Here is a 27,878-nt window from a genome sequence, read left to right as displayed (position 1 = left end):
AAGAAGACTAAAGACTCACATACCTCTCCTACTTAGGGCCAGTCTCAGCCAAAACTGTGAGGCTTCTTGAAAAATCCAACATAAAGAACTGTCTTCTGACCAGAGTATCTCAGCTCTGGAAAGACGTAGTAAAACTGAATAATCTGGGACCTACAGCATCTCTTGTGAATGTTGCCACCAGTACAGTGGGCAAATGCAGAAATGTCTCTCTCAACTCTGCAAGGACCACATCCAGCATGTTCAGCTGGGACACACAGAAGAAATCGGCAATAGCAGAGCAGAGCATAAAGGAAGACCTAGATTTTTACTTTCAGAACACTTATGTGCTTTGCTGAGCAGCCGGCTTTGGGACAATATTAATAGGCATCCATAGAAATAAAGATTTGTGACGATTTGGTCAATAGGGGTGAAGGACACAAACTTTGTTCAGTTTGGAATCCTATGCTACCAGCAAAAATGAAGAGAGCACCTCTGCATCATCCAGCATGTAAGACTCGAATGGACTGCACAGACAGAAATTTGAAAGCAGCCTCCAGTGCACCCACTACTCGCACCAATGCAACCTCACCCTCCTCCCCATCCACCAGCTGGTGGAGACATTGCACTATTAGTATAATTATTACATCACCAGCAATATCTTGACACTTTGTCAGAAACTTCTTCAACAAATCATGGCCTTTTAGCACTACCACCAGGTTGGAAACCCAAGAGCTTTTCATCAGTATTATATGCCAGGAAGTCTACATTCACACACATTGTTGTTAGTGTTAGGATTGCTATAAACAGCAGGTTTTTTGTACAATACAATAAACTTTTATTTTAAATACCATTTAATTTGTAACACAAATAATTTCATTCCACAGCAGGTGCAGACAAGATACACTTACTGGAAGAGGAGTTGCAAGTGTGTGCAGTGGCAGCAGATCGATACCCTGGAAATTATCATGCCTGGCAACACCGAACATGGAGTATGGTGAGACTTGCAGATACTGATCAGTTGTGGTTGAAGGAGTGGCAATGGTCAGAAGGCTGGATGTCTCTTCACATATCTGATTACAGTGGATTACATTATAGACAGTTTTTGCTGCGTCACTTGCTTGGAGATGGAAACGCAGGTATTGCAGCATGTACAGAAATAATCACTTCTGAACTGGAAAGCAGTACAGATCTTATTACAAGGTATGTTGCACTTGTTTTTGTGTGGAGAGAGTAAAATGGTCACTGTAGTGTTTTTGTTTGACTCTAAACGTGAATTCATAGGAGAGGTAATGCACAATAAATCTCAAATTATATCATTACTGTATCACTGTGGTGATTTATCTATCAAATAAAGATAAACTGATTTTGTCTTGGGTGAAAACACAGTCCCTTGTGTTCATTTTTGTGCATCATTGAGCAGAAATATGGATGATTTCTCTGTTGCTGACATTACCAAGCATGAAGGTTTACTTTGATTGACCTTTCTTCAGAGAGGTAGAACTAGAATTAGCATAATTCAGGATAGATTGTGCAGTACTCCATATTTGGCTAGCTTATGTTTGAGTGATATTTTTGATAATAGCTGAGGAAGTTGCAGGAATATAGCAGGAGAATTTTTTCAGATGTGTACTGAACCTGTGATGGAGTAATATTGTTTCAATTTTTCTCGTCATGCTACGCAATATTCTTATTGTTGTACAACAAATGTGCTAAGTGAGTATTTTGTTTTTGCTTAAACAAGCAACACTTATTTGGAGTTTTATTAATCAGGAAGATTCAGGCATTAACATTTGGTGCTGGAAAAGCTAATTTCAGTGAGACAATCTCAGTGATATAACTTTTTATAGACCTGACCAGAAACATCATAGTAAAAATGCATTGGAAATTGGGCTCCAGCTCTCAGTTGGTATAAGACTATAGAGCGACAAGTTAAGTTTTTATCTTTTTTGTTTTTTCCTTGTAGGCTATTTACTAAATTTCATGCCTGTTCTTCTGTTTAAGAGGTTTAATCTCGCATTTTTGTAAGTGTAAATTCATTCAGTCTGTAGCACTGTAGTTCCTCACTGAAGAGTCAGGTATGTAGCTTGTAAATGCATCAGGTTCGGTGACATATCAGGAGGGTAGCAAGTTGCAGTTAGGTGTTCCTTGTTTTGCCCACAAGCTCTGCTCTGCTTCTGAGGCACCTCATTTGGTGAATCTGTCCTCACAGCAGAGTGAGTGGTGGGTGGTAATGTGTTTGCATCACTCAAGGCAGAGGAACAATGTGAAGACTGGCTGTCTGGCCTAGGTCATTCACCCTGTGAATAACAGGTCGCTCCTTCAGTGGGGTCCAAGTAGGCACAAGGGAGGAGAGGTTTACTAGTTATTGGGAGCTCCAATGTTAGGTGCATTATGGAGCCCCTTAGGCAGAAAGCATTCAGGGTTGGAAAGAAAGCCAATATAAACTCAATATGTCTGCGGGGGGGAGGGGGGGGGGGGGGCTCACTGAGGTGTGGAGGCAGCGTTGCCTGCAGCTATTGGGCATGCAGGGTGCAGTCGTCTGCAAGTTATGACTCACATTGGCACCAACGATGCCTGTCATGTAGTTTCTGAGGCCATCCTTGGTTTTTATGGGTGGCTGGCAGAGGTGGTGAAGACTGCTGGCCTTGCATGCAGTGTGCAAGTAGAGTTAGCAATTTGCAGCATTGTTCCCAGAGTTGACCAGGATCCATTGGTTTGAAACTGAATGGAGGGTCTCGACCAAAGTCTTTGTCGACTCTGTGACAGTCTTGGCTGCAGATTTCTAGACCATGTGTTATCGCATGGGTATTTGTAGGACTCCTCTTGATAGGTCAGAGGTGCACTAGAGAAAGCAAGCAGCTACTCAGGTTAGCAGAGTACTGTTGGAATGCACATGAAGCTTTTTTAGGCTAGGCGGTAGTTTGAGGTGCTCTGATTAACACTCACCAGTCATTATGCAGCAAGGGAGGTCAAACGGCATTCAGAAAAAAGACACTTCAAGGGGCATAATTTTGTCAGTAAACTGTCAAAGTATTCATAATAAAGTTCCCGAATTTATTGTCCTCCAGGAAATTTCTCACCAGGACCGAGAACTGACTGAAAACTGGAGTGGAAAGCTCTGAGATATTTAGAAAGTCAAGGAACATATATTAGAAAGATAGATTAGAGGCTATAAGATGGGCAGCGTTCTCTGCAGTTGACAAAAATATTGTCACTATTGAGATAGAAGTTGAGTGTGACAGAGAAGTTATCTCATCGCATATAACAGGTGTAGGTGACACCAATTTACTTGTTGGGTATTGTAACTCGTCACCCGATTTCACTGTGCAATTTCTAGAGTCATTCAAAGAAAGTCTACCATTAGTAGTGCGTAAATCCCAGATTGTGCAATACTAGTTGGAGGTGACTTTAACCTACTGAGTATAGACTGGGATCTCTATGGATTCATTGTGGGGTGTACAGAGACAGTCATGTGAAATGCTTTTGAATACAGTTTTCTGAAAACTACCTTGAGCAGCTAGCTTGGCAGCCCACATGCAATGGAAGTATCTTACACCTTGTAGCTACAAATCAGCAGGACTTTATCGATAATGTCAGTATAGAAAAAGGAATTAGTGATCATAATGTCATTACAGCATATTACTAAAGTTAGTCCAAAAGGCTAGGAGGGTGTTTCTTCTAGACAGATTAGGTAAGCAGTTGTTAGCATCTCACTTAGACAGTGAATTGATTTCGCTTAGTTCCAGTAAGATACCAATAAGCATCCCTGGTGTGGAGAAGCAACTGGAAGATTTAAAAGCAAATAAATCACAGGGTCCATATGGGACCCCAATTCGATTTTATAAAGAGTACTCTACAGCATTGGCCCCTTACCTGGTCTGCATTTATTGTGAATCTCTCGCCCACCACAAAGTCCCAAGCAACTCGAAAAATGTGCTGATTTCTCCAATATATAAGAAGAGTGAAAGAACAGATCTGCAAAATTATAGACCCATATTCCTAACTTCAATTTGCTGCAGAATCCTTGAACATATTCTCAGTTTGAATACAATAAACTTTCTTGAGACTGAGAAGCTTATTTCCACAAATCATCAGCTTGCCCTTTTCTCACATGATATACTGTGAACAATGGTTGGAGGGCAATGGAAAAATTCCAGATTATTAGATTTCCAGAAAGCATTTGACATGGTGCCCCGTTACAGGCTGTTAATGGAGGTACGAGCATATGGAATAAGTTCACAGATATTGAGTGGCTCAGACTTCTTAAGTGATAAAACCCAATATGTTGTCAGTTCGCCTTCCCCACCACAGTTCTCACATTCTCATTCCATTTCACATCGCTTTGCACTATTAAGCCCAGATATTTAAACGACTTGATTGTGTCAAGCTGGACACTAGTAATGCTGTATCCAAACATTACATGCTTATTCTTTCTACTCATCCACATTAAATTACAGTGTATCCAGATTTAGAGCTAGCTGCCATTCATCACAACAACTGGAAATTTCATCTAATTTGTCTTGTATTCTCCTACAGTCACTCAACTTCCTCACCTTGCCATACACCATGGCTTTACTAGTGTCCTGCTTGACACAGTCAAGTCATTTAAATATCTAGGCGTAATGTTGCAAAGTGATGTGAAATGGAATGAACATATGAGAACTGTGGTGGGGAAGGCAAATTGTTGGCTTCTGTTTATTGGGGGAATTTTAGGAAAGAGTGGTTCACCTGCAAAGGAGAAGACATATAGGACGCTGGTGTGGCCTATTCTTGAGTACTGCTTGAATGTTTTGGATCTGTAACAAGTGGGACTGAAGGAAAACACTGAAGCAATTCGGAGGCGGGCTGCTTGATTTGTTACTGTTAGGTCCGAACACCATGTAAGTGTTTGGAGGTGCTTTGGTAACTCAAATGGGAATTCCTGGAGGGAAGGCGACATACTTTTCAAGAAACACTATTGAGAAAATTTAGAGGACTGGCACTTGAAGATGGTTGCCAAAGGATTCTACTGCCAGCAGTATACATTGCGTGTAAGGACCATGAAGATAAGAGAAATTAGGGCTCTTTCGGAGGCATATAGACAGTTGTTTTTCCATTGCTCTATTTGCGAGTGGAACAGGAAAGGAAATGCCTAACAGTGGTACAGGGTACCCTCCGCCATGCACCGTATGTTGGTTTGCAGAATGTCGACGTAGATGTAGACTTTGTGTTGTTGTAGCTGGTCAAATGGTAACCATTCATCCATTTTCTTGAGGCAGGAGATACGTCACATACAGGGTGTGTGCCACTTTTGATGGAGACTTGGATTGCCAGGTTAAGATAGTCAAGTTCAGATATTAGACATTATAAAATGCTTTAAACACATAGCGAGGCAAATGCTATATCACTGAAAAGACATTTTAGTGACATTAAGAGTCAAACGTTCACTTTCCTGACTCCCAAAATATGCAAAAACTGTTTATGAGTTATATTTGTTACTTGCAATGACTTATTTTTAGTAACATATTTTTTTAGAACCTGTAGGTGAACTTTTATTTTGAAAGCCTTCTATTATATTTCACAGTTTCAGATCACACAGATAGTGTCGTGACAGGGATTTGACTTCTTAGTATGTCATCATCAGATCGTGGTTGAGCAGTAATTTATAAAAATATATTAATGCTGAAACTCACTGTCTAAATGTATGCACCATCACAAAAGTTATCTCTTGTAAGTCTTGGGTGCGAGCCGCTTGTGGCCTAGCGAACCACTAGCAAACCACCTGAATTTTGAGACGATGGGAAAAGCTAACAGAACGCATGTCACTTGCAGCTCACTCGTTTATAGTAATTATGAAATGTGGTGGGAAAGGGAGTAAATACACTCCTGGAAATTGAAATAAGAACACCGTGAATTCATTGTCCCAGGAAGGGGAAACTTCATTGACACATTCCTGTGGTCAGATACATCACATGATCACACTGACAGAACCACAGGCACATAGACACAGGCAACAGAGCATGCACAATGTCGGCACTAGTACAGTGTAAATCCACCTTTCGCAGCAATGCAGGCTGCTATTCTCCCATGGAGACGATCGTAGAGATGCTGGATGTAGTCCTGTGGAACGGCTTGCCATGCCATTTCCACCTGGCGCCTCAGTTGGACCAGCGTTCGTGCTGGACGTGCAGACCGCGTGAGACGACGCTTCATCCAGTCCCAAACATGCTCAATGGGGGACAGATCCGGAGATCTTGCTGGCCAGGGTAGTTGACTTACACCTTCTAGAGCACGTTGGGTGGCACGGGATACATGCGGACGTGCATTGTCCTGTTGGAACAGCAAGTTCCCTTGCCGGTCTAGGAAAGGTAGAACGATGGGTTCGATGACGGTTTGCATGTACCGTGTATTCAGTGTCCCCTCGACGATCACCAGTGGTGTACGGCCAGTGTAGGAGATCGCTCCCCACACCATGATGCCGGGTGTTGGCCCTGTGTGCCTCGGTCGTATGCAGTCCTGATTGTGGCGCTCACCTGCACGGCGCCAAACCAAACACGCATACGACCATCATTGGCACCAAGGCAGAAGCGACTCTCATCGCTGAAGACGACACGTCTCCATTCGTCCCTCCATTCACGCCTGTCGCGACACCACTGGAGGCGGGCTGCACGATGTTGGGGCGTGAGCGGAAGACGACCTAACGGTGTGCGGGACCGTAGCCCAGCTTCATGGAGACGGTTGCGAATGGTCCTCGCCGATACCCCAGGAGCAACAGTGTCCCTAATTTGCTGGGAAGTTGCAGTGCGGTCCCCTATGGCACTGCGTAGGATCCTACGGTCTTGGCGTGCGTCCGTGCGTCGCTGCGGTCCGGTCCCAGGTCGACGGGCACGTGCACCTTCCGCCGACCACTGGCGACAACATCGATGTACTGTGGAGACCTCACGCCCCACGTGTTGAGCAATTCAGCGGTACGTCCACCCGGCCTCCCGCATGCCCACTATACGCCCTCGCTCAAAGTCCGTCAACTGCACATACGGTTCACGTCCACGCTGTCGCGGCATGCTACCAGTGTTAAAGACTGCGATGGAGCTCCATATGCCACGGCAAACTGGCTGACACTGACGGCGGCGGTGCACAAATGCTGCGCAGCTAGCGCCATTCGACGGCCAACACCGCGGTTCCTGGTGTGTCCGCTGTGCCGTGCGTGTGATCATTGCTTGTACAGCCCTCTCGCAGTGTCCGGAGCAAGTATGGTGGGTCTGACACACCGGTGTCAATGTGTTCTTTTTTCCATTTCCAGGAGTGTAGTTTCATGGTGTTTGCAACATTCTTAGCACAGAAGGGGTCCTAATTGTTGTGAAGCATAAGGAGAGGCAGAAATGTACTGTTATACATCTCTGTAAGCAAGACTTCTTGTTCTCTGTTTGTATGTGAAGGTAGCAGCGTACCTGGGTACGTATTTATTCCAGTTGCCAGAATATAAAGGGTGATTATTATTAAAGTTAAACTTTCAAACCACTATTAAACTTTCATACCACTGTAGAAATAACATCACTGATCAGTATGACATCAAATTGCAACGTAATATTATCGGAAAAGGGGGAAACTGTATGGCAAAAGAAAAATAAATAGTTTCAAACTGTAGCAATACATGGAACTGTTAATCTTCATAATTTAATAGTGGTCGACTACAAATGACAAGTGAATCATACAACAATGCCTAAGGTGTATGTTTGACACTAAACAAACTGACTACTCAGTGTGCATGGGTGTACAGTTATGATATTGTTAGTTACATAAGCCCATCCACCACAGCAAGGTCATAACACGTCAGATGGAAAAAAGCAGATTTTAGTTGTCCTGAGGTCAAAAACCATTTAAAAAGCATCAATCACTTCGGTTTTTAATTGTCCTGAGGCCAAAAACCGCATAAAAAGCAACAATCAGAATTAAATAGGATTATTAATTTCTGTGTGACTGGCACAAAACATGATCAAAACACTGTCCACAGTTTCCTGCGACAAGTTGAAATTGAGAAACAGCATGTTCCACAATAAAAATTATCCCATTCACACATCTACGTTGTTGGAGAGCTGGAATGATGTGGTTGTACAAAAGTCACTCATAGCTCTTACCAGTGACAGTACAGGTAACAGGACCGGAAGCACCTGTCTCTTCGAAAAAATATGGCCATATGACAAATGATGCCATAAACCCGCACCACACAGTGACCTTTTGAGGTTGAAGTAGTACTGGTTGATTTGCGTGTGGATTTTCCGTTGCCCATATTCGGCAATTCTGTGTATTGACATATCCTGTCAGGTGGACGTAGGCTTCGTTTGTTCACAAAATCTTCCATGGCCAGTCATTGTCCACTTACGTGCAAGCAAGAAATTCTAAAGCAAAGGTCTCTCTTGCTGGCAGGTCAGCAGTAAGCAACTTGTGCACATGGTTAATTTTGAATGGATAGCAAAGAAGGATGTTTCGTAGGATTTTATGCACTGTGCTCACTGGTACGTCCAATGTTCAGGCAATTCTCCGTGCCCTACACGTTTGCACAACACCACTTGTCTCCTCGTGCATTGCTGTGGCCACTGCTTCCATTGACGTTGAATCAATTCATTTCCTCCCTCCAGCAGTTTGCACACCAAAAGAACACGTCTTTTCGAGTTTCCAAATCATTTTCTCCAGACCCATGGCAGTCATTGAACTAAAGCCTTTTTTTAAACCCTTCAGAACCCGGAACTTCTGCAGAGCGACAGGTGTGCAGTCATCATTCTTGTAATACAGATTTACAAGTAGAGTGTGATCCTGCATTGAGACAGTTACGGCAAACGTCACAGACGCGAAATGACCGAAAATGTGATAATCGCGTGGGGAGAGGTCAAACGTCACAGACGCGAAAGGACCGAAAATGTGATAATCGCGTGGGGAGAGGTGAGGACTATAGGGTAGGTGCTAGAGTGTCTCCCAATTGAGTTGAGTAACTTCTGCATTATTGACACTTGCATTATGCTGACATGCTTTCTCATGAAGCAGTACGGAACTTGGTGCACTACTTCACAATGATGGGTTTTGACAGATTTGCTGCCCCATACACATTCTTCATTCTCTGATGTAAGTCTACCGGTGCTTGTGCTTCAGCAGCCAATAATGGAACAACAGCAGATTGGTCCTGTTTGGACACATTTGGTGGTAATGTCTCCATTCTTCATGTTACTGCATTTACTGCATGCATATTGGAAAGACACAACTGCCATACCATTCCCTCCCTTACATTTTGATGTTTATATACCCATTTCTGAGATGCACTATGTTGCATATATGCTTCAGCAACACCCTAAAATGAAAACTTTTTGATTGCTCCTTATAATATGTCTACCAAATCTGGTTGAAATCATTCCAGGGGTTTAGGATGTGGTTTTTACCTGTGGTTTTTTCCATGTAAGCACATGTAAAATCTATTTAACATGTATTTAATATATTTCACACACATTTGTACACATATTTCACCTATGTCTCTGATGAATATTTCCTTGTAATTTCATCGTCATGCAGCTCATTGTTTATGACGACGTATCTCCTTATGTGTTGTACAACCATATAATTTTGCTGGTACGTTCAGTGGTGCAAGGGAACAATCTGCAAAATATGTTGTGAATATAGTTACTTTCAGACAAGTAATAAATTAAAATGACAGACTTCATGCAGCAGTTTTACTGCAGAGTAATGTTAATATAATGTTGTTTGACACGTACCCAAAGGTGCATTCTCTAATATTGGGAGTGTCAAGAAATGGCTTTACTGTATTATTCCAATTTTTTTTTTTTTTTTTTTTTTTTTTTAGTCATCAGTCTTTTCCTCTTCATCTCAGAGTAGCACTTGCACCCTACATCCTCAATTATTTGCTAGAGGTTCTCTGTCTTCCTCTACAGTTTTTGCCCTCTACAGCTTCCTCAAGCACCATGGAAATAATTCCCTGATGTCTTAAAAGATGTCCTATCATCCTGTCCCTTCTCCTTGTCAATGTTTTTCACATATTCCTTTCCTTTCCAATTCTGTGCAGAACCACCTCATTTACCTTATCTGTCCACCTAATTTTCAACATTCATCTTTAGCACCACATCTCAAATGCTTCGATTTTCTCCTGTTCCAGTTTTCCCGTAGTCCATGTTTCCCTACCATACAAAGCTGTGCTCCATACATACATTCTCAGAAATTTCTTCCTCAAATCAAATTGTGTGTTTGCTACTAGTAGACTTCTCTTGGCAAGGAATGCTGTCATTGGTTATTTTGCTGCCTACCTAGTAGAACTTTGTAACTTCACCTACTTCATGGCCATCAGCCTTGATGGTAAGTTTCTCAGTGTTCTCGTTTCTGCTACTTCTCATTATTCTCATCTTTCTTCGATTTACTCTCTATCCATATTCTGTACTCATTAAACTGTTCATTCCTTTCAGGAGATCATGTAATTCTTCTTCATTTTTACTCAGGATAGCAATGTCATCAGCAAATCGTATCATTGATATCCTTCCACCATGAATTTTAATCCCACTCTTGAACTTTTATTTTATTTCCATCATTGCTTCTTCCATGTACAGATTGAAGAGTAGGGGAGAAAGACTACATCCCTGTCTTACACCCTTTTTAATTCGAGCACTTCATTCTTTGTTTTCCACCCTAATTATTCCCTCTTGATTCTTGTACATATTGTATATTACCTGTCTCTCCCTATAGCTTATACCTATTTTTCTCAGAATTTCGAACATCTTGCATCATTTTACATTGTTGAACGCTTTTTCCAGGTCTGTCTACAAATCCTATACTGTATGTTGATTTTTTCTTTAGTCTTACTTCCATTATCAACCGGAATGTCAGAATTACCTGTCTGTTGCCTTTACTTTTTGTAAAGCCAAGCTGATCATCATCTAACACATCCTCAATTCTCTTCTCCATTCTTCTGTATAATATTCTTTTAAGTAACTTTGACGTTTGAGCTGTTAAGCTGATTGTGGGAGAATTCTCGCACATGTCAGCTCTTACAGTCTTCGGAATTGTGGGGATGATATTTTTCTGAAAGTCAGATGGTGTGTCACCAGACTCAAACAACAGTCATTTTGTTGCCACATCTCCCAATGATTTTTATAATTCTGTTGGAATGTTATCTGTCCTTTCTGTCTTAATTGATTTTAAGTCCTCCAGAGCTCTCTTTAAATTCTGATTCTAATACTGGATCCCTTTCAAACTACCACCAATGAAATAAGTGCCAAATACATGGTGTCAGATTATACCACACGATGCATTCAAACTCCACAGTCGTTTGAACACTTTGTGAGGCCAATGCAAGTTTGTTATTGACCAGCAATTCATACAATTAACACATTACAGTAACATATATCTTATGTCATAAATAGGTTTTATCTGTCAAATAATTTTATTGCTGGATAACGCTGTGGCAGTAATTCACACAATGTTGAAAATCACTGGATGTATTGCTTGATGTAATTAAGTGAGGAAGATATAGGGGTGCTGATGAGGAATGTGCAGAGCATTTCATCAACTGATACCAACTTTATTTGCATTTGTTGAAAACTGACAATCATATTCATTGTACTAGCTATATAAAATGTCATTTTATCTGTTTTGTTTGTGACATTCTTCCATTGGTTGTGCTTGTTGGGGTAAAACTCAATTTTGTGAAGCAATTTGCTGCTATTAATGAAGATGGAATGAATAATATGCCATCTAGCGAGGCACCGAGGTGCACATGTGATTTCATCTTATTCCATATTATTAAGTAATATTGACTCATAAATGACAATGAAATGGTTTAGAAGTAATGTATTATGAATAAATTTAGGCATTCCTCCCTATATACATAACGTGTGTAGACAGTGGTTCTACTGCAAATCAATGAAACCTTCCGAAGGGAAAATATGACTAAAAAACAATTTCTCATAGTGGTGATGCAGTGGTAACAGGCCTAACAAAAAAGTTGGCAGTTTCAGACTTGTTTGCTTGGGGCTCTGGTGCAGACTAGTAAATGTTAGGTGTGTCGTGTAATATAAGCTTTACATATTTTCTTTCTTTATGTTGTTATGGGGTTCTAATGTCCTGACGACTTAAAGTGTGAGTGTGGATCTGGGTTATATTGGCTTATTCCCCCAAATCACCCTTCACTTCTTTACGAGGTGACTTACTTGGAGTTTGCAACCACTCTTCTTTACTGAATAGCTGGCTGCTGGAAACCCTTTTGAATTCTTCTCCGTTGAATAATGCTAGGTACAGGAATTTTTAGATTCTTTCTACTTATGAAATAAGTAGACATACAAACTTTGCTTTTCGTCAACTAACGATGTATTTGACTTCCATACACAATGAAAATCTCACTTTCCACATGAATATGTAACTTCCTGCTAGCCTCTCATACAGTTGGATGTTAGAAACAAATAGAGTTACAGTTAAAAGAAAGTTGGCTTGGATACCATGGACTTTCTTAACATGAATCATAAAATGAGTCTTGCCTCTTAACAAGGTTGTGTCAAGAGTCCACAAGAGTACTTTCTCAACTGTTCTTGTTTTAGTAACAATAGTCAATGACACAATAAGCACAGAGCTGTATATAAACTCCATGGTTCTTCCTTACACTCTCACTAAAACATCTGTGGATCGCCTGACAAGTACTTGTCGGTGCCGTCCGACTGCTGCATCTACTTTCTTCCCGCGACTGATTTTAAACCTGCACACACAAACATGTGACGCACAGTAGGTAGGATTCTACCATCCCACACTCATATCCAGAATATCGTGTGTTCGAGACGGTAGGACGCTGATTGGTTCTAGAATTTACACAGAAATTATCGAATAACAACATATTATAGTTGTTTGTTATGTATGTGCACCTCTTCTTATGTATATTTGATGTCAAACAGTCATAGCTTCCTATATATGTGCACATATTTCCATATGTACACACATTTTCCCTACAACAGCTGGCGGTTCTCACATCGTGACAGGCTTCCTCTTATGTGATTTAATGTTTGTCTAGAAGTGTATATTTGTGTGTATATGTGGTTGTGTGTTCGTGTAGTCTGATTCTTCGGCCTTCTTATCTAAAGATAAGATTTAGGTTTTTAGTAACCATGGAAATAAGGAAGGACCTCAGTGATAGAAGTTTGTGAATATGGAAAGAGGGAAAAAACAGGTCCTCAAATGAGAAGTAAGAAAGGAAAAAATAGATATGGATGCTAAGATCGAAGAAGAGGAAGAAATAGCCCCAAAGGCAGGAAACCCTTCCCACCCCTCTTTCCTAGGATCCCTACCTCTCAGGTACTTTAGTGAGGTGCTGGAGGTGGTTTGGTGTTAAATTGTCTGCTACAGAACGGACTTGTCCCACCTTCACCCTTTGAGGTCCCTGAAGGAAATCCTAGCAACCCTATGGAAACGGAAAATTATGAAAAATCAGGCACACTTGTTTTTGAGGGTTGTTTGGAAGGTGTGATGTGTGTTTTGTGATAGTCATGATTTATCTGTTCTTGTAAATCATGCTTTTAGCTACAATACACACCCCTTTCAAAATTTATACAAACCCTTTCATCTATATCACATCTCATAAAAGGTATAAAATACTCTATACAAAATAGAAAATCTGTACACTATGGTATAACAGTTGTTCAGCTAGTCACATCTTATTATATTTTCCACCAATATAATACTCTATTTAGTTTATTTCGTCCAGATATCGCTTTTTTTCCTGTGATTCTCTTAAGTTGTTCACTATTTCATAGTCATATCAGGTTTTCTAAGCAATAAGATTACAGAAGATTTCAAAGGAATTCAGTGCAGGAAACTATTTGGAAAAACACCGAAAACAATTCTGGATTCAACGATCATTACTCCACCCGTTAACTTAGAATGTTAATGTCCCTGGGGGATATACAATTTTATGTCCTTTACATTGTATTCTTCTCCCCCCCCCCCCCCCCCTCCCCCTTTTCCCTCTCTTGTGTTTAATGCCAATCGAAATATTACCTTATAGTACCCCAAGTATTATTATAATATTTTGGGTCCTATAGATCTGATATTAACTTTTCTTGAGCACTGGCAGACCTGTACTTCTCTTTAAACGTCTTTGCAAGAGGAAAAATTCTCAGTATTTACTGTTCCCCATTCTGAGGCTTTCGCTAGAAGGTACCTCCACAGCAAATTCTATCTTCTTGGAATTTTCCCAATTTTTTGGCAAAGCTTGGTTAAATCTTTTTTAGAAATGGGTCAGATGTATATCTCCATCCGGCTTAAATTTAGGGAATTGTCTAGATAACCCTAAATTAGCTCTCCATTGCAAATCAGTCACCACTTCACTAGTAAACACAACATTAGGTGAAGTTACCCTTTTTTCTACTTTGTCTTGGATAAGCTTAATTTCTCTCCACAAGTTGTCCATACCCTTCCTGGTATCATTAAGTTCAGAAGAAGGAATAGGCAATACGTTCCTGGATGTTATTCTCTGATCTATAATTTCTCCAAGTTGTTCCTCCAAACTAATTATATTTATAACATCAGAGTTAACTATTTTCTCCTTGAAATTCCTTTCTACATTATCTACCCATGTATTGACACCTGTAATATGCGATTGAATGATTGGCATTAATTCATTATGCTTATCTACACTCTCTTTCAAAGTATTCATTCCCTGTCTTACATCATTATATTTAATATTGTACATGTTTTCAAAAGATCCTAACTTTCGGTAAGTTCTGATTCTACGTTATTACATTTGTTCTCAATCTCAAGTGCTAACATTTTCGATAAATCTTGAAACGTGTCAGGTGAAGTTACCCTTTTTTCTACTTTGTCTTGGATAAGCTTAATTTCTCTCCCACAAGTCGCCCATACCCTTCCTGCTTAGTAAACACATGATTTATATGAGTGGTCAAAGAATTTGTCAACTCTTTCTTTAAATCTACTTTTAAATTCTCTACTTTATTATTTATGGCGTCGAATTCAGTCTTAAAAGCACCCATGCCTTCACATAGATTACTAAATTTCTTGCTTTGAGAGTCGACTGTGGCATTTAACAAACCTAAATTTGTCATTTGAGTATTTAATTGAGAATTTATGAAGTCTAGTTTTTAACTTAAGACTCTGAGCTTTGATTAAATTTATCAACTCAGCCCAGTCAGGCACTTCTTTGCTAATCTTCATGGCCATAGCTGGGTCTTGAGTTTCCCCAACCTGTTGTATATTTTCCATACTTTTATATGGCTTAGCTCTTGTAAGCATTTAAAACTAACACAATAACAGTTCACTCAACAGTATCTTGTACCACTTCATACTAAAGTAATCAAGTTTTGTTTCACGCTCACCCAGCATGGCATTCTCGTTGTGTAGGTGAGCGGGTGTGGAGGCAGGTCAGCACTGCTGAACAGCAGCTGGTGCTGGCGGCGTCTGATATATGTTGGTTTCTGTGTCTGAGTCTCCGTGATGTATGTGAGAGCTGTATACTCCTCACCCTGGATCTTAGCTAAAGCATTCTATGCGTACTTCTTCTTAGACATATATGTCGAAATCTTCTTTACTATTTTTATTGTTGTGAATTTTTCATTTCTTCAATGTTTTTCCATTTAAATTTCACTCCATTGGATAATTGAACATAATCCAATGTCTCGGAGTTATTCACTTGTCTAATTATGTTTGGTTGCTATGGCAACACGTAACAGCAATGTCTCTCGTTTTTGACTTAAAATTCCTGTTTTCTCAGTCCTTTCACACAGATTCTAATGTCCTGATGACATAAAGTGTGAGTGTGGATCTGGGTTATATCGGCGTATTCCACCAAACCACCTTCCACTTCTTTACGAGGTGACTTACTTGGAATTTGCAGCCACTCTTCTTTACTGAATAGCCGGCTGCTGGAAACCCTCTTGACTTCTTCTCCGTCAAGTAATTCTAGGTACAGGAATTTTTAGACTCTTTCTACTTATGAAATAAATAGACATACAAACTTTACTTTTTGTCAACTAACAATGTATTTGACTTCCATACACAACAAAAATCTTACTTTCCGCATGAATATGTAACTTCCTGCAAGTCTCTCATACAGTTGGACATTAGAAACAAGTAGAGTTACAGTTAAAAGAAAGTTGGCTTCGATACCATGACCTTTCTTAACATATCATAAAATGAGTCTTGCCTCCTAACAAGGTTGCGTCAAGAGTCCACAAGAGTACTGTTTCAACTGTTCTTGTTTTAATAACAATAGTCAATGACACAATAAGCATAGAGCTGTATATAAACTCCATGGTTCTTCCTTACACTCTCACTAAAACATCTATGGATTGCCCGACAGGTACTTGTCGGTGCCGTCTGACCGTCGCGTCTACTTTCTTCTCGCGACTGTCTATTGCTGTTGAGCAGTCTTTCAGTCCCAGAGATCGGTTCGATACATATCGGCACAACTCATTACTTTTACTATGAAGTCTTGTTTTCTCTGGATCACGGGGTCCTGGTTTTGATTCTTGGCCGAGTTGGGATTTTTCTCTGCCCAGGGACTGTGTGTTTGTGTTGTTCTCATCATTCGTGCCAGTGGCTAGAGTGGACAGTGTAAAAAAAAAAAGGTCGCTGATGACCCCACAGTTGAGTGCCCCACAAACCCATCATCATCATCATCATCATCATCTTGTTTTCTGCTGTTACCAACCACAACGATCTAACAGTCTGTGTTACAACAGATTTAACTAACATAATTTTGGAAATTGTGCTAAATTGAATATGAATGTATCTGTAAAATGCTTGTACAGAACTTATTACTCCCCTGTATTTGTGCTGTAGCGGCCAGACTTTGAAGCAATGAATTCTTCTGTCACCCAGTATCACCAACCAGCTTCCTCAGATCCCCGCTTCATTTTACAGCTCAACGAATATAAAAGTTATGAATCATTGTGTAAACTTTGGATCAGCAATGGGTATTGTGTGTATAACATGTAGATTTCTCTCTGAATATTTGAATGCTATTTGAAATATCACAGATCGTTTAAACTGATAATATATTAATTTGGGTATGGCACCAGTAAAATTTTAAAAAATCAAGGTATTTAAATAAAATGTAAAGTTTTCCTGATTTTGAAAATTCCTGGCTTTTCCAGGTTCACTGGACACTCTGACTGAGATACAGGGAACAACTTGGTATTTTAAATGGAGCTATGTAATTTTTTGTTTGCATGTCTGACATGAAAATATAGATCAAATACACTTGAAATGTATCGACAGTTACTGATATTGGTGCCACTATCAACAGAAACCTGAAGAAGTCTGAAACTGCCAACTTTTTTGTTAGGGCTGTTACTCGATACATCTAATTTAATGTTTTTAAATTATTTTAATTTGTGTTTGTGATTCATGCATTAAAGAAATAACTTGTAATTAATTATGTAGATTCCAATTATTATCAACATAAAGTTTTGAAAAAATTAATAAAAAAGCAACCTGGAAAGAAATTTGCATTAAAAAACTTGGGAAAAACCTTGAATTTGAAAGTGATCAATCGCTGGACACACTGTCAGTGAGAAATGAAGCTACAAAAATGAACTGGCCTTTATTTTAGGAGCCCCTGACAACGACTGTGTGGCTGAAAGCAGATTACAAATATCTTTTAGGCAGCATTTCTTTGAAGTGAATACATTATTTGCTCTTGCTTCTATCTCCACAAAAACGCAATTCTCCATGTAATCTGTCCAGGACTTGAAGCCATTGATTCTATTAAAAACAATTACTTACTTTAAATAAAATAGAAAGAAACATTCCACATGGGAAAAATATATTAAAAACAAAGATTCCATGACTTACCAAACGGGAAAGCACTGGTAGATAGGCACAATAGAAAACCACACACACACACACACACACACACACACACTTTCAAGCTTTCGCAACCCACGGTTGCTTCGTCAGGAAAGAGGGAAGGAGAGGGAAAGATGAAAGGATGTGGGTTTTAAGGGAGAGGGTAAGGAGTCATTCCAATCCCGGGAGCGGAAAGACTTACCTTAGGGGGAAAAAAGGACAGTTCCGTCCTCCATCACAGTGGGACCCACCTCCTCTTCCTCAAAATCACCCTCTCCAAACCTTCCAGGAATTTCTCACTTCCAGCCTTGCCTCTCAATCTTTCTTGAAAAACCTTAATCCTACTCCCAACATCACCACAGCTGAAGCCCAGGCTATCCGTGATCTGAAGGCTGACCGATCCATCATCATTCTTCTGGCTGACAAGGGTTCCACGACCGTGGTACTTGATCGTCGGGAGTATGTGGCCAAGGGACTGCGTCAGCTTTCAGACAACACTACATACAAAGTTTGCCAAGGTAATCCCATTCCTGATGTCCAGGCGGAGCTTCAAGGAATCCTCAGAACCTTAGGCCCCCTACAAAACCTTTCACCTGACTCCATCAACCTCCTGACCCCACCAACACCTCGCACTCCTACCTACTACCTACTTCCTAAAATTCACAAACCCAAACATCCCGGCCGCCCCATTGTAGCTGGTTACCAAGCCCCCACAGAACGTATCTCTGCCTACGTAGATAAACACCTTCAACCCATTACATGCAGTCTCCCATCCTTCATCAAAGACACCAACCACTTTCTCGAACGCCTGGAATCCTTACCCAGTCTGTTACCCCCAGAAACCATCCTTGTAACCATTGATGCCACTTCCCTATACACAAATATCCCGCACGTCCAGGGCCTCGTTGCAATGGAGCACTTCCTTTCACGCCAATCACCTGCCACCCTACCTAAAACCTCTTTCCTCATTACCTTAACCAGCTTCATCCTGACTCACATACCGAGCGAGGTGGCGCAGTGGTTAGACACTGGACTCGCATTCGGGAGGACGACGGTTCAATCCCGCGTCCGGCCATCCTGATTTAGGTTTTCCGTGATTTCCCTAAATCGCTCCAGGCAAATGCCGGGATGGTTCCTTTCAAAGGGCACGGCCGACTTCCTTCCCCGTCATTCCCTAATCCGATGAGACCGATGACCTCGCTGTCTGGTCTCCTTCCCCCAAAACCAACCAACCAACCAACCTGACTCACAACTTCTTTACTTTTGAAGGCCAGACATACCAACAATTAAAGGGAACAGCCATGGGTACCAGGATGGCCCCCTTGTATGCCAACCTATTTATGGGTCGCTTAGAGGAAGCCTTCTTGGTTACCCAAGCCTGCCAACCCAAAGTTTGGTACAGATTTATTGATGACATCTTCATGATCTGGACTCACAGTGAAGAAGAACTCCAGAATTTCCTCTCCAATCTCAACTCCTTTGGTTCCATCAAATTCACCTGGTCCTACTGTAAATCCCATGCCACTTTCCTTGACGTTGACCTCCATCTGTTCAATGGCCAGCTTCACACATCCGTCCACATCAAACCCACCAACAAGCAACAGTACCTCCATTATGACAGCTGCCACCCATTCCATATCAAACGGTCCCTTCCCTACAGCCTAGGCCTTCATGGCAAACAAATCTGCTCCAGTCCTGAATCCCTGAACCATTACACCAACAACCTGACAACAGCTTTCGCATCCCGCAACTACCCTCCCGACCTGGTTCAGAAGCAAATAACCAGAGCCACTTCCTCATCCCCTCAAACCCAGAACCTCTCACAGAAGAACCCCAAAAGTGTCCCACTTTTGACAGGATACTTCCTGGGACTGGATCAGACTCTGAATGTGGCTCTCCAGCAGGGATACGACTTCCTGAAATCCTGCCCTGAAATGAGATCCATCCTTCATGAAATCCTCCCCACTCCACCAAGAGTGTCTTTCCGCCGTCCACCTAACCTTCATAAGCTCTTGGTTCATCCCTATGAAATCCCCAAACCACCTTCCCTACCCTCTGGCTCCTACCCTTGTAACCGCCTCCGGTGTAAAACCTGTCCCATGCACCCTCCCACCACCACCTACTCCAGTCCTGTAACCCGGAAGGTGTACACGATCAAAGGCAGAGCCACGTGCGAAAGCACCCACGTGATTTACCAAATGACCTGCCTACACTGTGACGCTTTCTATGTGGGAATGACCAGCAACAAACTGTCCATTCGCATGAATGGACACAGGCAGACAGTGTTTGTTGGTAATGAGGATCACCCTGTAGCTAAACATGCCTTGGTGCACGGCCAGCACATCTTGGCACAGTGTTACACCGTCCGGGTTATCTGGATACTTCCCACTAACACCAACCTGTCCGAACTCCGGAGATGGGAACTTGCCCTTCAATATATCCTCTCTTCCCGTTATCCACCAGGCCTCAATCTCCGCTAATTTCAAGTTGCCGCCACTCATACCTTACCTGTCATTCAACAACATCTTTGCCTCTGCACTTCCGCCTCGACTGACATCTCTGCCCAAACTCTTTGCCTTTAAATATGTCTGCTTGTGTCTGTATATGTGTAGACGGATATGTGTGTGTGTGCGCGCGAGTGTATACCTGTCCTTTTTTCCCCCTAAGGTAAGTCTTTCCGCTCCCGGGATGACTCCTTACCCTCTCCCTTAAAACCCACATCCTTTCATCTTTCCCTCCCCTTCCCTCTTTCCTGATGAAGGAACCGTGAGTTGCGAAAGCTTGAAATTTTGTGTGTGTGTTTTTTTATTGTGCCTATCTACCTGCGCTTTCCCATTTGGTAAGTCATGGAATCTTTGTTTTTAATTACTTACTTTGCATCACATAGAAGAGACTACCATGAATGCACACAAATTATTTTAGCATCCGTATCAGTTTCAGTAGAAAAACAAAAAACAAAAAATAAATTATTCCGAAGTGTATCTACAATTTTTACAGAGTTTACAATTCACTGTTACAGCCTCTATTATCACAAAAAGGCAATTCCACATGTTAGCTACCCAATAATTGAAGCCATTGAAAACTTAGTAGTGAAGTGGCTTGGCATCCCCTTTTTCCCATTGCCTTAAAAGGCGTTACAGGACTGAAACAATACTGGTTCCTCACTTGGTTACCAACTATGTGAAGACAATCCAGAATATATGTACATGTGTTAGATAGTGATGACAATACAGAATATACAAATGTTTTCAAATTATTAGACCAAAGACATTTTTTTTAAAAAAAAAGCTTTGCATTTATTACACATTTACATCCACATACAGATTATATTTGTACATTCAGTACTTTGTATGCATGCCTTTGTCCTTAATTAACATTTTTATCCTGTTGGCATCATTTTTATTAACTTCTCACATGACAATTTAATATCATTGCCATGATACCAAATTTCCTTATCCTCTGTTTGACAATAGCTCATAAATTTTCAATTGGGTTAATATCAGGGCTATTCCCTGGTTAGGGAAACACTTTCAATTGCTTTTCTTCCAAATACTTGGAAACACTTTTGTATTTGCCCCATCATGCATAAAAATGGCATCTTTATTAGGAAACTACTCATTTATTTGGGGGGGGGGGGGAGAGTTCCTTTTCAAGGATTTCTTTACATTGTTCTTGCTTCATTGTCCCTTCAACAATGTGTAATTTGCCAGGATCTTTCACAGACATCACACTCCAGACCATAATGGAAGTTCGATGCTTCACACACACACACACACACACACACACACACACACACACACACACACACATACACACACGCTCAGCTTTGAACTGTTATCCAGGTCTGCAACAAACATACTGGCTGCTTTCTTCCAGCACGGTGAATACAGATTCATCATTGAAGCATACCTGAAGCATATGTACAAAATTGGAAGTTAAAAATGTTGTTAATAGTAGCATACGTGACCTCAACAGTCCCCAAATTCAAATGTTCATTTCTTCAGTATCAATGAAACATCACAATTTCAAACCAAAACTCCTGACTTTAGAGATCAGACCCACTTAATTTACTGTATCATTGCTCATGCCTTAGCCCAATCCTCACTCATCCTCTCCTAAAGTTGTTTAGCCCACTACAATCTTTTGGTTTTCATGGCAGGTGTGATTGTCTGTTTTTTTCCTTGGTCAGCATGCCTTTAAACCACTTTCAAACAGCCTCCTCCTCACTGTCGCAGGTGAAACTTCAACACCCAAACCTTTCAGCTGATGGCTCATATCTTTAGAAGTAATTTTATGGTTCATTGTTGCCACGTTTGTAAGTCTTCTCATTGTTCTAGGACTGATTTCTCTTTTACGTCCAAACTTTCCTTTCCTGTTTGGCTTGTATTCACCACCTTTCTGCTCTGAAAGTTTGATTTTGCTGACAGTTTTCTGTAATATTCTCATTCTGTCAGCAATTTCTTGCTGTGTATAATGATTTTCAACAAGAAGTGCTACCACAGCTGAATCTTTCCGAAGTGAAACATCTTTTGTCTTCCCCATAAGCTCACTTTCTTTGGATACCCCATGATTTATTCATATAGCCAGAAACATGCAAGTTCACAAGCTATATAATGTCTTGTTAATGTAGCAAGAAGTTGATAGAATAAATAACAAGCTGTAGTACGCCACGGAAACGTAATAAAACATTACAGTAAACACAGTTTCAAAGCATGTACACAGTCAGCTAACACCAACACATTTTGGAGGGAAAATGACAAATATTACCAATGTTTAGAGGCACCTGTTTGTGGTGAAAATTTTTGCCCGATTTTGTCATTTTTAAAAAGTTATTTCGGTATATTTTTCGCTAGTTTTTATTCCATTTTGTGAATAATTTCGTTAAATTTTATTTCCACTTTTCAGCAGTAAAAGGTACAGGAAATACATTTATAGCACATTTGCAGTGAAAAATCTTTTATTTTACATAAATTGAAAAAGCATAAAAATTATAAATCATGAAAGTTTGGAAAACATTTATCCTGTCCTAGTCTAACTACACAACACACAAGTCAGCCCAAGAAAGACAAGGATACCATGACTTCCATATTACTGGGAGTCAGAGCTATTCTCCTGTCAGACATTATGTTGCAGTATCTAGAAAATGATCTCTTTACACAAACCTGGTATGTATTTGTTCATCCATTCTCTCAACTTCGGATGATCAACTTTTTCCATCGGAATGTTAGCCTCAATGAAAGCTCGAGTAGTCGATAAAATGAATTCTTCTTTATCATTTTTCGCTCATTTTGCCCTTGCAGTGACTTCCGTGAGCGTAGCTTTTCTTTTTATACCAGTAGTTGTTAGCGCCTTCTCCTTGTTCTTCTTATGGGAAGAACTGTTATTAATGTGTTTCAGGCACGTGTGCTTCCTCTGCCACTCAATACGCCCATTGCAGTATTTGCAAATAAGTATCTTCCTAGTCGGTCATTGTGACCTTGCGGTTCTAGGCGCTTCAGTCCGGAACCACGCGACTGCTACGGTTGCAGGTTCGAATCCTGCCTCGGGCATGGATGTGTGTGATGTCCTTAGGTTAGTTAGGTTGAAGTAGTTCTAAGTTCTAGGGGACTGATGACCTCAGATGTTAAGTCCCATAGTCCTCAGAGACAGCCAGTATCTTCCTACTTTTGTCGAAAACATAAAATCCTGCGAACGAAAATTCCTTTTCTAGGTCGAAAACTGTCACTACCATATTATCTGTAGCACGACAACACAACACAAAATACCACCCTCAATGCACCGGCGATCCTCAACGATTTCCAACATGCAGTACTGAATACACCGCCAGAACATCCAGAACATTGTAGAATGTCTTTGGAATACTCGATATATTATACATATCGAAATGGTGTACAATCGATATCCAGACTGTATTACCATAACTCCAATCAAATTATGAGATTTTGCAAAGTTTTGTCAATTATTTCGCGATTTGGCTTACAAGAAAATAGTTTCGCGTTTTCAGCAAAATGTGTAAAATTTCGTGAAAATATCGCGATTTTGCGCTTTGCGAAAAACAGGTGCCTCTACCAATGTTAAAAATTCAGTAGTCTGTAAGTTGCTTGGAAGGGAAATTTAGTTATATCAATCAAACCGTTAAACAAATCAGTTATTACACTTTTTCTTCTATTTTTACACCAGAAAACTTAAGAGTATAAAAAATAATCGTTTAGTCTAATAATTTGAACACACCTGTATGTACGATAGATAATTACAAAGAACTACCATAGTTCAATAATTTCAAAAGCTGAGTTGCCTCCATCTTGCAAAGAGGGATGTGGAACCGAACCTCCTGTGTCCTAAATGCCAAGCAGCTGCTCATAAAGTGCTTGCCACAGAGTTTTCAGGCTGTAGCTACTGTCTCTGCCCTTTGGTATGGAAATTTGGAAGCTACCAGGTGTTTGAGACTTACCTGTCTCAACCATGGAAGGCAATCAGCATTTTTCCTTCTTACAGGGAATACCAGTTAATGAGGACACTGAGGAATGGTGATGTGGGATTCAACTCTAATTAAAACAGATTTGATTCTTGAGTGGAAATTAATTAAAGTTCTACATCCTGTCTCATCATCACTTGCTTCTTGGTAGGACAGTTCAGGTTCTGGAGCTAAAATAAAATTTCATTTAGGTCATGATCCATCATATTTGTGATTAAAGATAGCTTTTATACAGTCACCTCATTTATTTGAAGGAAGATAAGTGCTTCTACACAAAAGTAAATCGCCTTGCAATGGAACCAACGTGTGTGTGTGTGTGTGTGTGTGTGTGTGTGTGTTTTCTGGTTCTTTCCTGAAAATAATTAATACTACTACTCCCCATTTCTTCAGTTTGTCATCACTGTTCAATTGAAAAGTTTTATCCTTGGGGACGTTACAAGTCACGTGCACCAATTAAAAATGACAACATCTGTAAATGAGCGATATTACTGTCTTCTGATCAAAGTAATGAGCAGTTGAACTGTAATCTGACTTGAGGTGGCAAGTGCCAAGACTATATTGTGTTTCCATAAGAGTCATTTTGCTGCTTCTATTGACCTGAATAGAAGCTGGCAAAGTGAGGCTGAGGCATCTGTACTCTGAGGTTTCGACTTGAGAGAGAGAGAGAGAGAGAGAGAGAGAGAGAGAGAGATGTGTCAAAATGTGATCACGTTCAAACTTAGGTCCTGGAATACTATTGTGTTACACTTTTCTCTTTGAATTTTTAATCAAGGGAAAATAAAATTGATAACCTGATAACTAATCAAGGGTAAATAAAATTGATAACCTGATAACTTAACCAGTGAGTCAGTCATTAAGAGTGACTCTAGCACCTGCAATGATATGTATTAATTAACAAATATCTGGGTTTCTTTCTTTGTTAGTGGCCTCTCATGAGTGCACAAGTGTGCATCCTGACACATCACAAGCCTTGCTAGGTTCGTAGTGTTACAGGTGAAGGATTTAATCCTTTTTACATATGGTTCAGATTGACAACAGGTGGAGGACTATTTTCAGTACTCCTGACCTTGGGTCCTGTGCCACTGTTCTATGCAATGTACAGGAAGTATTGTTTTTCTCCAATAGCTTCCAGCCACTTCTGACATGTGCATCTGTACGCTACTCCCCAAACTGTTCTACTCTACAAGGTGGAGAATACACCTCAAGAAACACTGTCTGTATGGGCCCTAATCTTTATTTTAGTCTCATTATACTTAATGTGAAACTGCGGAAGCATTACGCAGTCTACCTTGACGACAGATTCTCTAAGTTTATCCGGCAAGGTTTAGTGATAACCTTATCTTATTACATTACACTTGTAAACCACAGTTCGTAAATGTTCCACTGTCATCTGTACAACTGCTAAACAAATTTTAAATTTATGGATTGATTGTTCTTGTTCCATAATTATTGACTTGACAGTAGCAATTGCTGCATAATGCGGAATGATATGCATTATTTCTCAATAAGATTCTCTATATGAAAATGTTGCTGATATTCTAAGTACGAGTACATCCATGATTAATCTGAGAACAACCTTTTCGACATTACAAATAAAAATTATTCAGTGAAATATAAAGAAAATGATTTAATGGAATCAATTTTACATGTTTGTTTCTATGTTTGAATATTGTGCTTTATAAGAATGTCAGGTAAAGTGCATTAGATCTGTAATTACATCACCTTTGGCCCCAATAGTTTAATGGAAATTACTCAGTGAAATACTGTTTTTTGACATGACATTTAGGAAAATAAGAAAACCAAGGTTGATTGTTGTAATATAAATTTTGTGCATATAATAATTCCCTGAACATCAAAGTAACACAACAGTTTGCAATTGGTGAACTATTAAATTTTTTTGGACTTCAGTGTTCATTTATTTTCTCAACGTTTAATGTGTGTGCCTAAATAAAAATACATTAGCACTTAAGCAGCGGCAAATATATTACTGTTGAACTCTCATATCTATGAACCTTTAGATTGCACAAAGATGGGTAATTATGTGCATTGTAGGAACTACGAGGAAAGAAACTATATTTGTTTATCACTTAAAATGTCTGAATAGAAATAACTTCCTTGTGTATGGTTAGTGGTTCTTTCCTAATACAGTTTTCCATCTCTCATGCAGGACTTTCCATTTGATAAGAGATTTCATTTTTTTGTACAATTTTAATTGTTAATTCAGCACGTGCAGTTGAGAAAGCATCTGCTTCATTCATTTAGAATCTTCTTTATTGCCCCACGGTTTTGTCTTACTGTTTATGTTTTAAAGCAAATAAATGTTATTATTTATAAATGTTTACAAATGCATGTAGTAAATTTGTGCATACACTTATGTTTTCATTTCTTTCCAAACTTCAGGTATCCAAGTCATGAGGCACTGTGGAACTATCGAAGATCAGTTTTGACGTGTGCTAAAGAATATCTCCCAAAATTTGACTCTTATTCAAATGCTGCAGTCCTCACAGCATCTGTAAATGGGAAGTGTGTTCCTGAGAATGGTTTTGAATGTGGGACAGTTTTTAAACCTGAAGAATTTTGGAAGAGAATTGTACAACAAGAACGTCATTTTGTGGATAGGTGTAAGATGACAGACAAACAATTTGTACTTCGTCACTTACACTGGATGCTCAAAGCTCTTGGAGTTAACTTGGAAGAAGGATGAGAAGATAAGAATAATACACTAAATTCAAGTACAAAATTTAGTCCTTCTGCTCAAGACGTCCTGCACATTACAGTTGTGGGCTTGATGCTGCAGAGTCTTTAATTCACTGACCATCACTTTAGTCATTGTGAGGATTATTGTTTGTGAAGTTGGAGGAGCAATGATTCACAGCTTGTTAAAAGCAGAATGGTGCCTTATTATTTTTGGTTTGATAAGAATGAGTAAATTGTACTGCAGTTGCCGTGTTGCCACACAACACAGTGGTAGCGCGCACGCGCACACGCCCACACACACACACGCCCACACACACACACACACACACACACACACACACACACACACACACACACAGAGAGAGAGAGAGAGAGAGAGAGAGAGAGAGAGAGGTGTGTGTGTGTGTGTGTGTGTGTGTGTGTGTGTGGCGGAGGGAGAGGGTGGGGGGGGGGGGATGAGAGAGAGTGATACAGAAGGGGGAAGACACCATGTCCTCTGTCCAGTTTTTCTGTGAAAAGATGTGTATCTTAACAGTTTAATAAATGGTGTATATCTGTGCCATTTGTTGTTCAGTATTAAGTTTTATCTACTGAAGAATCTGTTTCTGTACCTGTCGTTGTTGTTTATGTTGTTTACTCTGAGTCAGATATTTTGTTTATTGTTACTTTTTGGAAATTAAAGTGGTGGTCGTGCTATTTTTCTTGACAACTGCTTATTCATTACTCATTTGCGGCTCAGTTACTCACCAACAAATTCCTTTGTGTGAAATTATGGAATATCAGATATTATCCTGCATTTTTTTTTTCTCCAATCAGTCTCAAGACACAATAGTAGATTCCCCTATCACCCCTTGCCTACCCTCTTTGTGAAGAAGAACTGTGTGTGCTTGCCAAGCAGTTCTGCATCTGT

General features: G+C 40.2%; 1 protein-coding gene across 3 annotated transcripts in view; it reads left to right on the top strand.

Annotated features, from left to right (window-relative positions):
• Positions 1-27,403, top strand: part of LOC126199257 (protein prenyltransferase alpha subunit repeat-containing protein 1) — a 42,893-nt gene extending 15,490 nt beyond the window's left edge. The window contains exons 4-5 of one of the 3 annotated variants that reach the window (XM_049936055.1): positions 867-1,179; positions 26,672-27,403. In XM_049936055.1, coding sequence (XP_049792012.1) covers positions 867-1,179; positions 26,672-26,975 — 617 coding nt within the window. In that variant the 3' untranslated portion in view covers positions 26,976-27,403. Of the gene's footprint in view, positions 1-863; positions 1,180-26,671 lie in introns of all 3 variants that reach the window. The other 2 variants (XM_049936054.1, XM_049936056.1) reach the window with 2 other exon arrangements.
• Positions 27,404-27,878: the final 475 nt, after the last annotated feature.

Source organism: Schistocerca nitens, chromosome 8 (genome assembly GCF_023898315.1).
Source record: "Schistocerca nitens isolate TAMUIC-IGC-003100 chromosome 8, iqSchNite1.1, whole genome shotgun sequence".
In the NCBI taxonomy this organism is placed as follows: domain Eukaryota; kingdom Metazoa; phylum Arthropoda; class Insecta; order Orthoptera; family Acrididae; genus Schistocerca; species Schistocerca nitens.
This window is presented reverse-complemented; position numbering and strand designations above follow the sequence as displayed.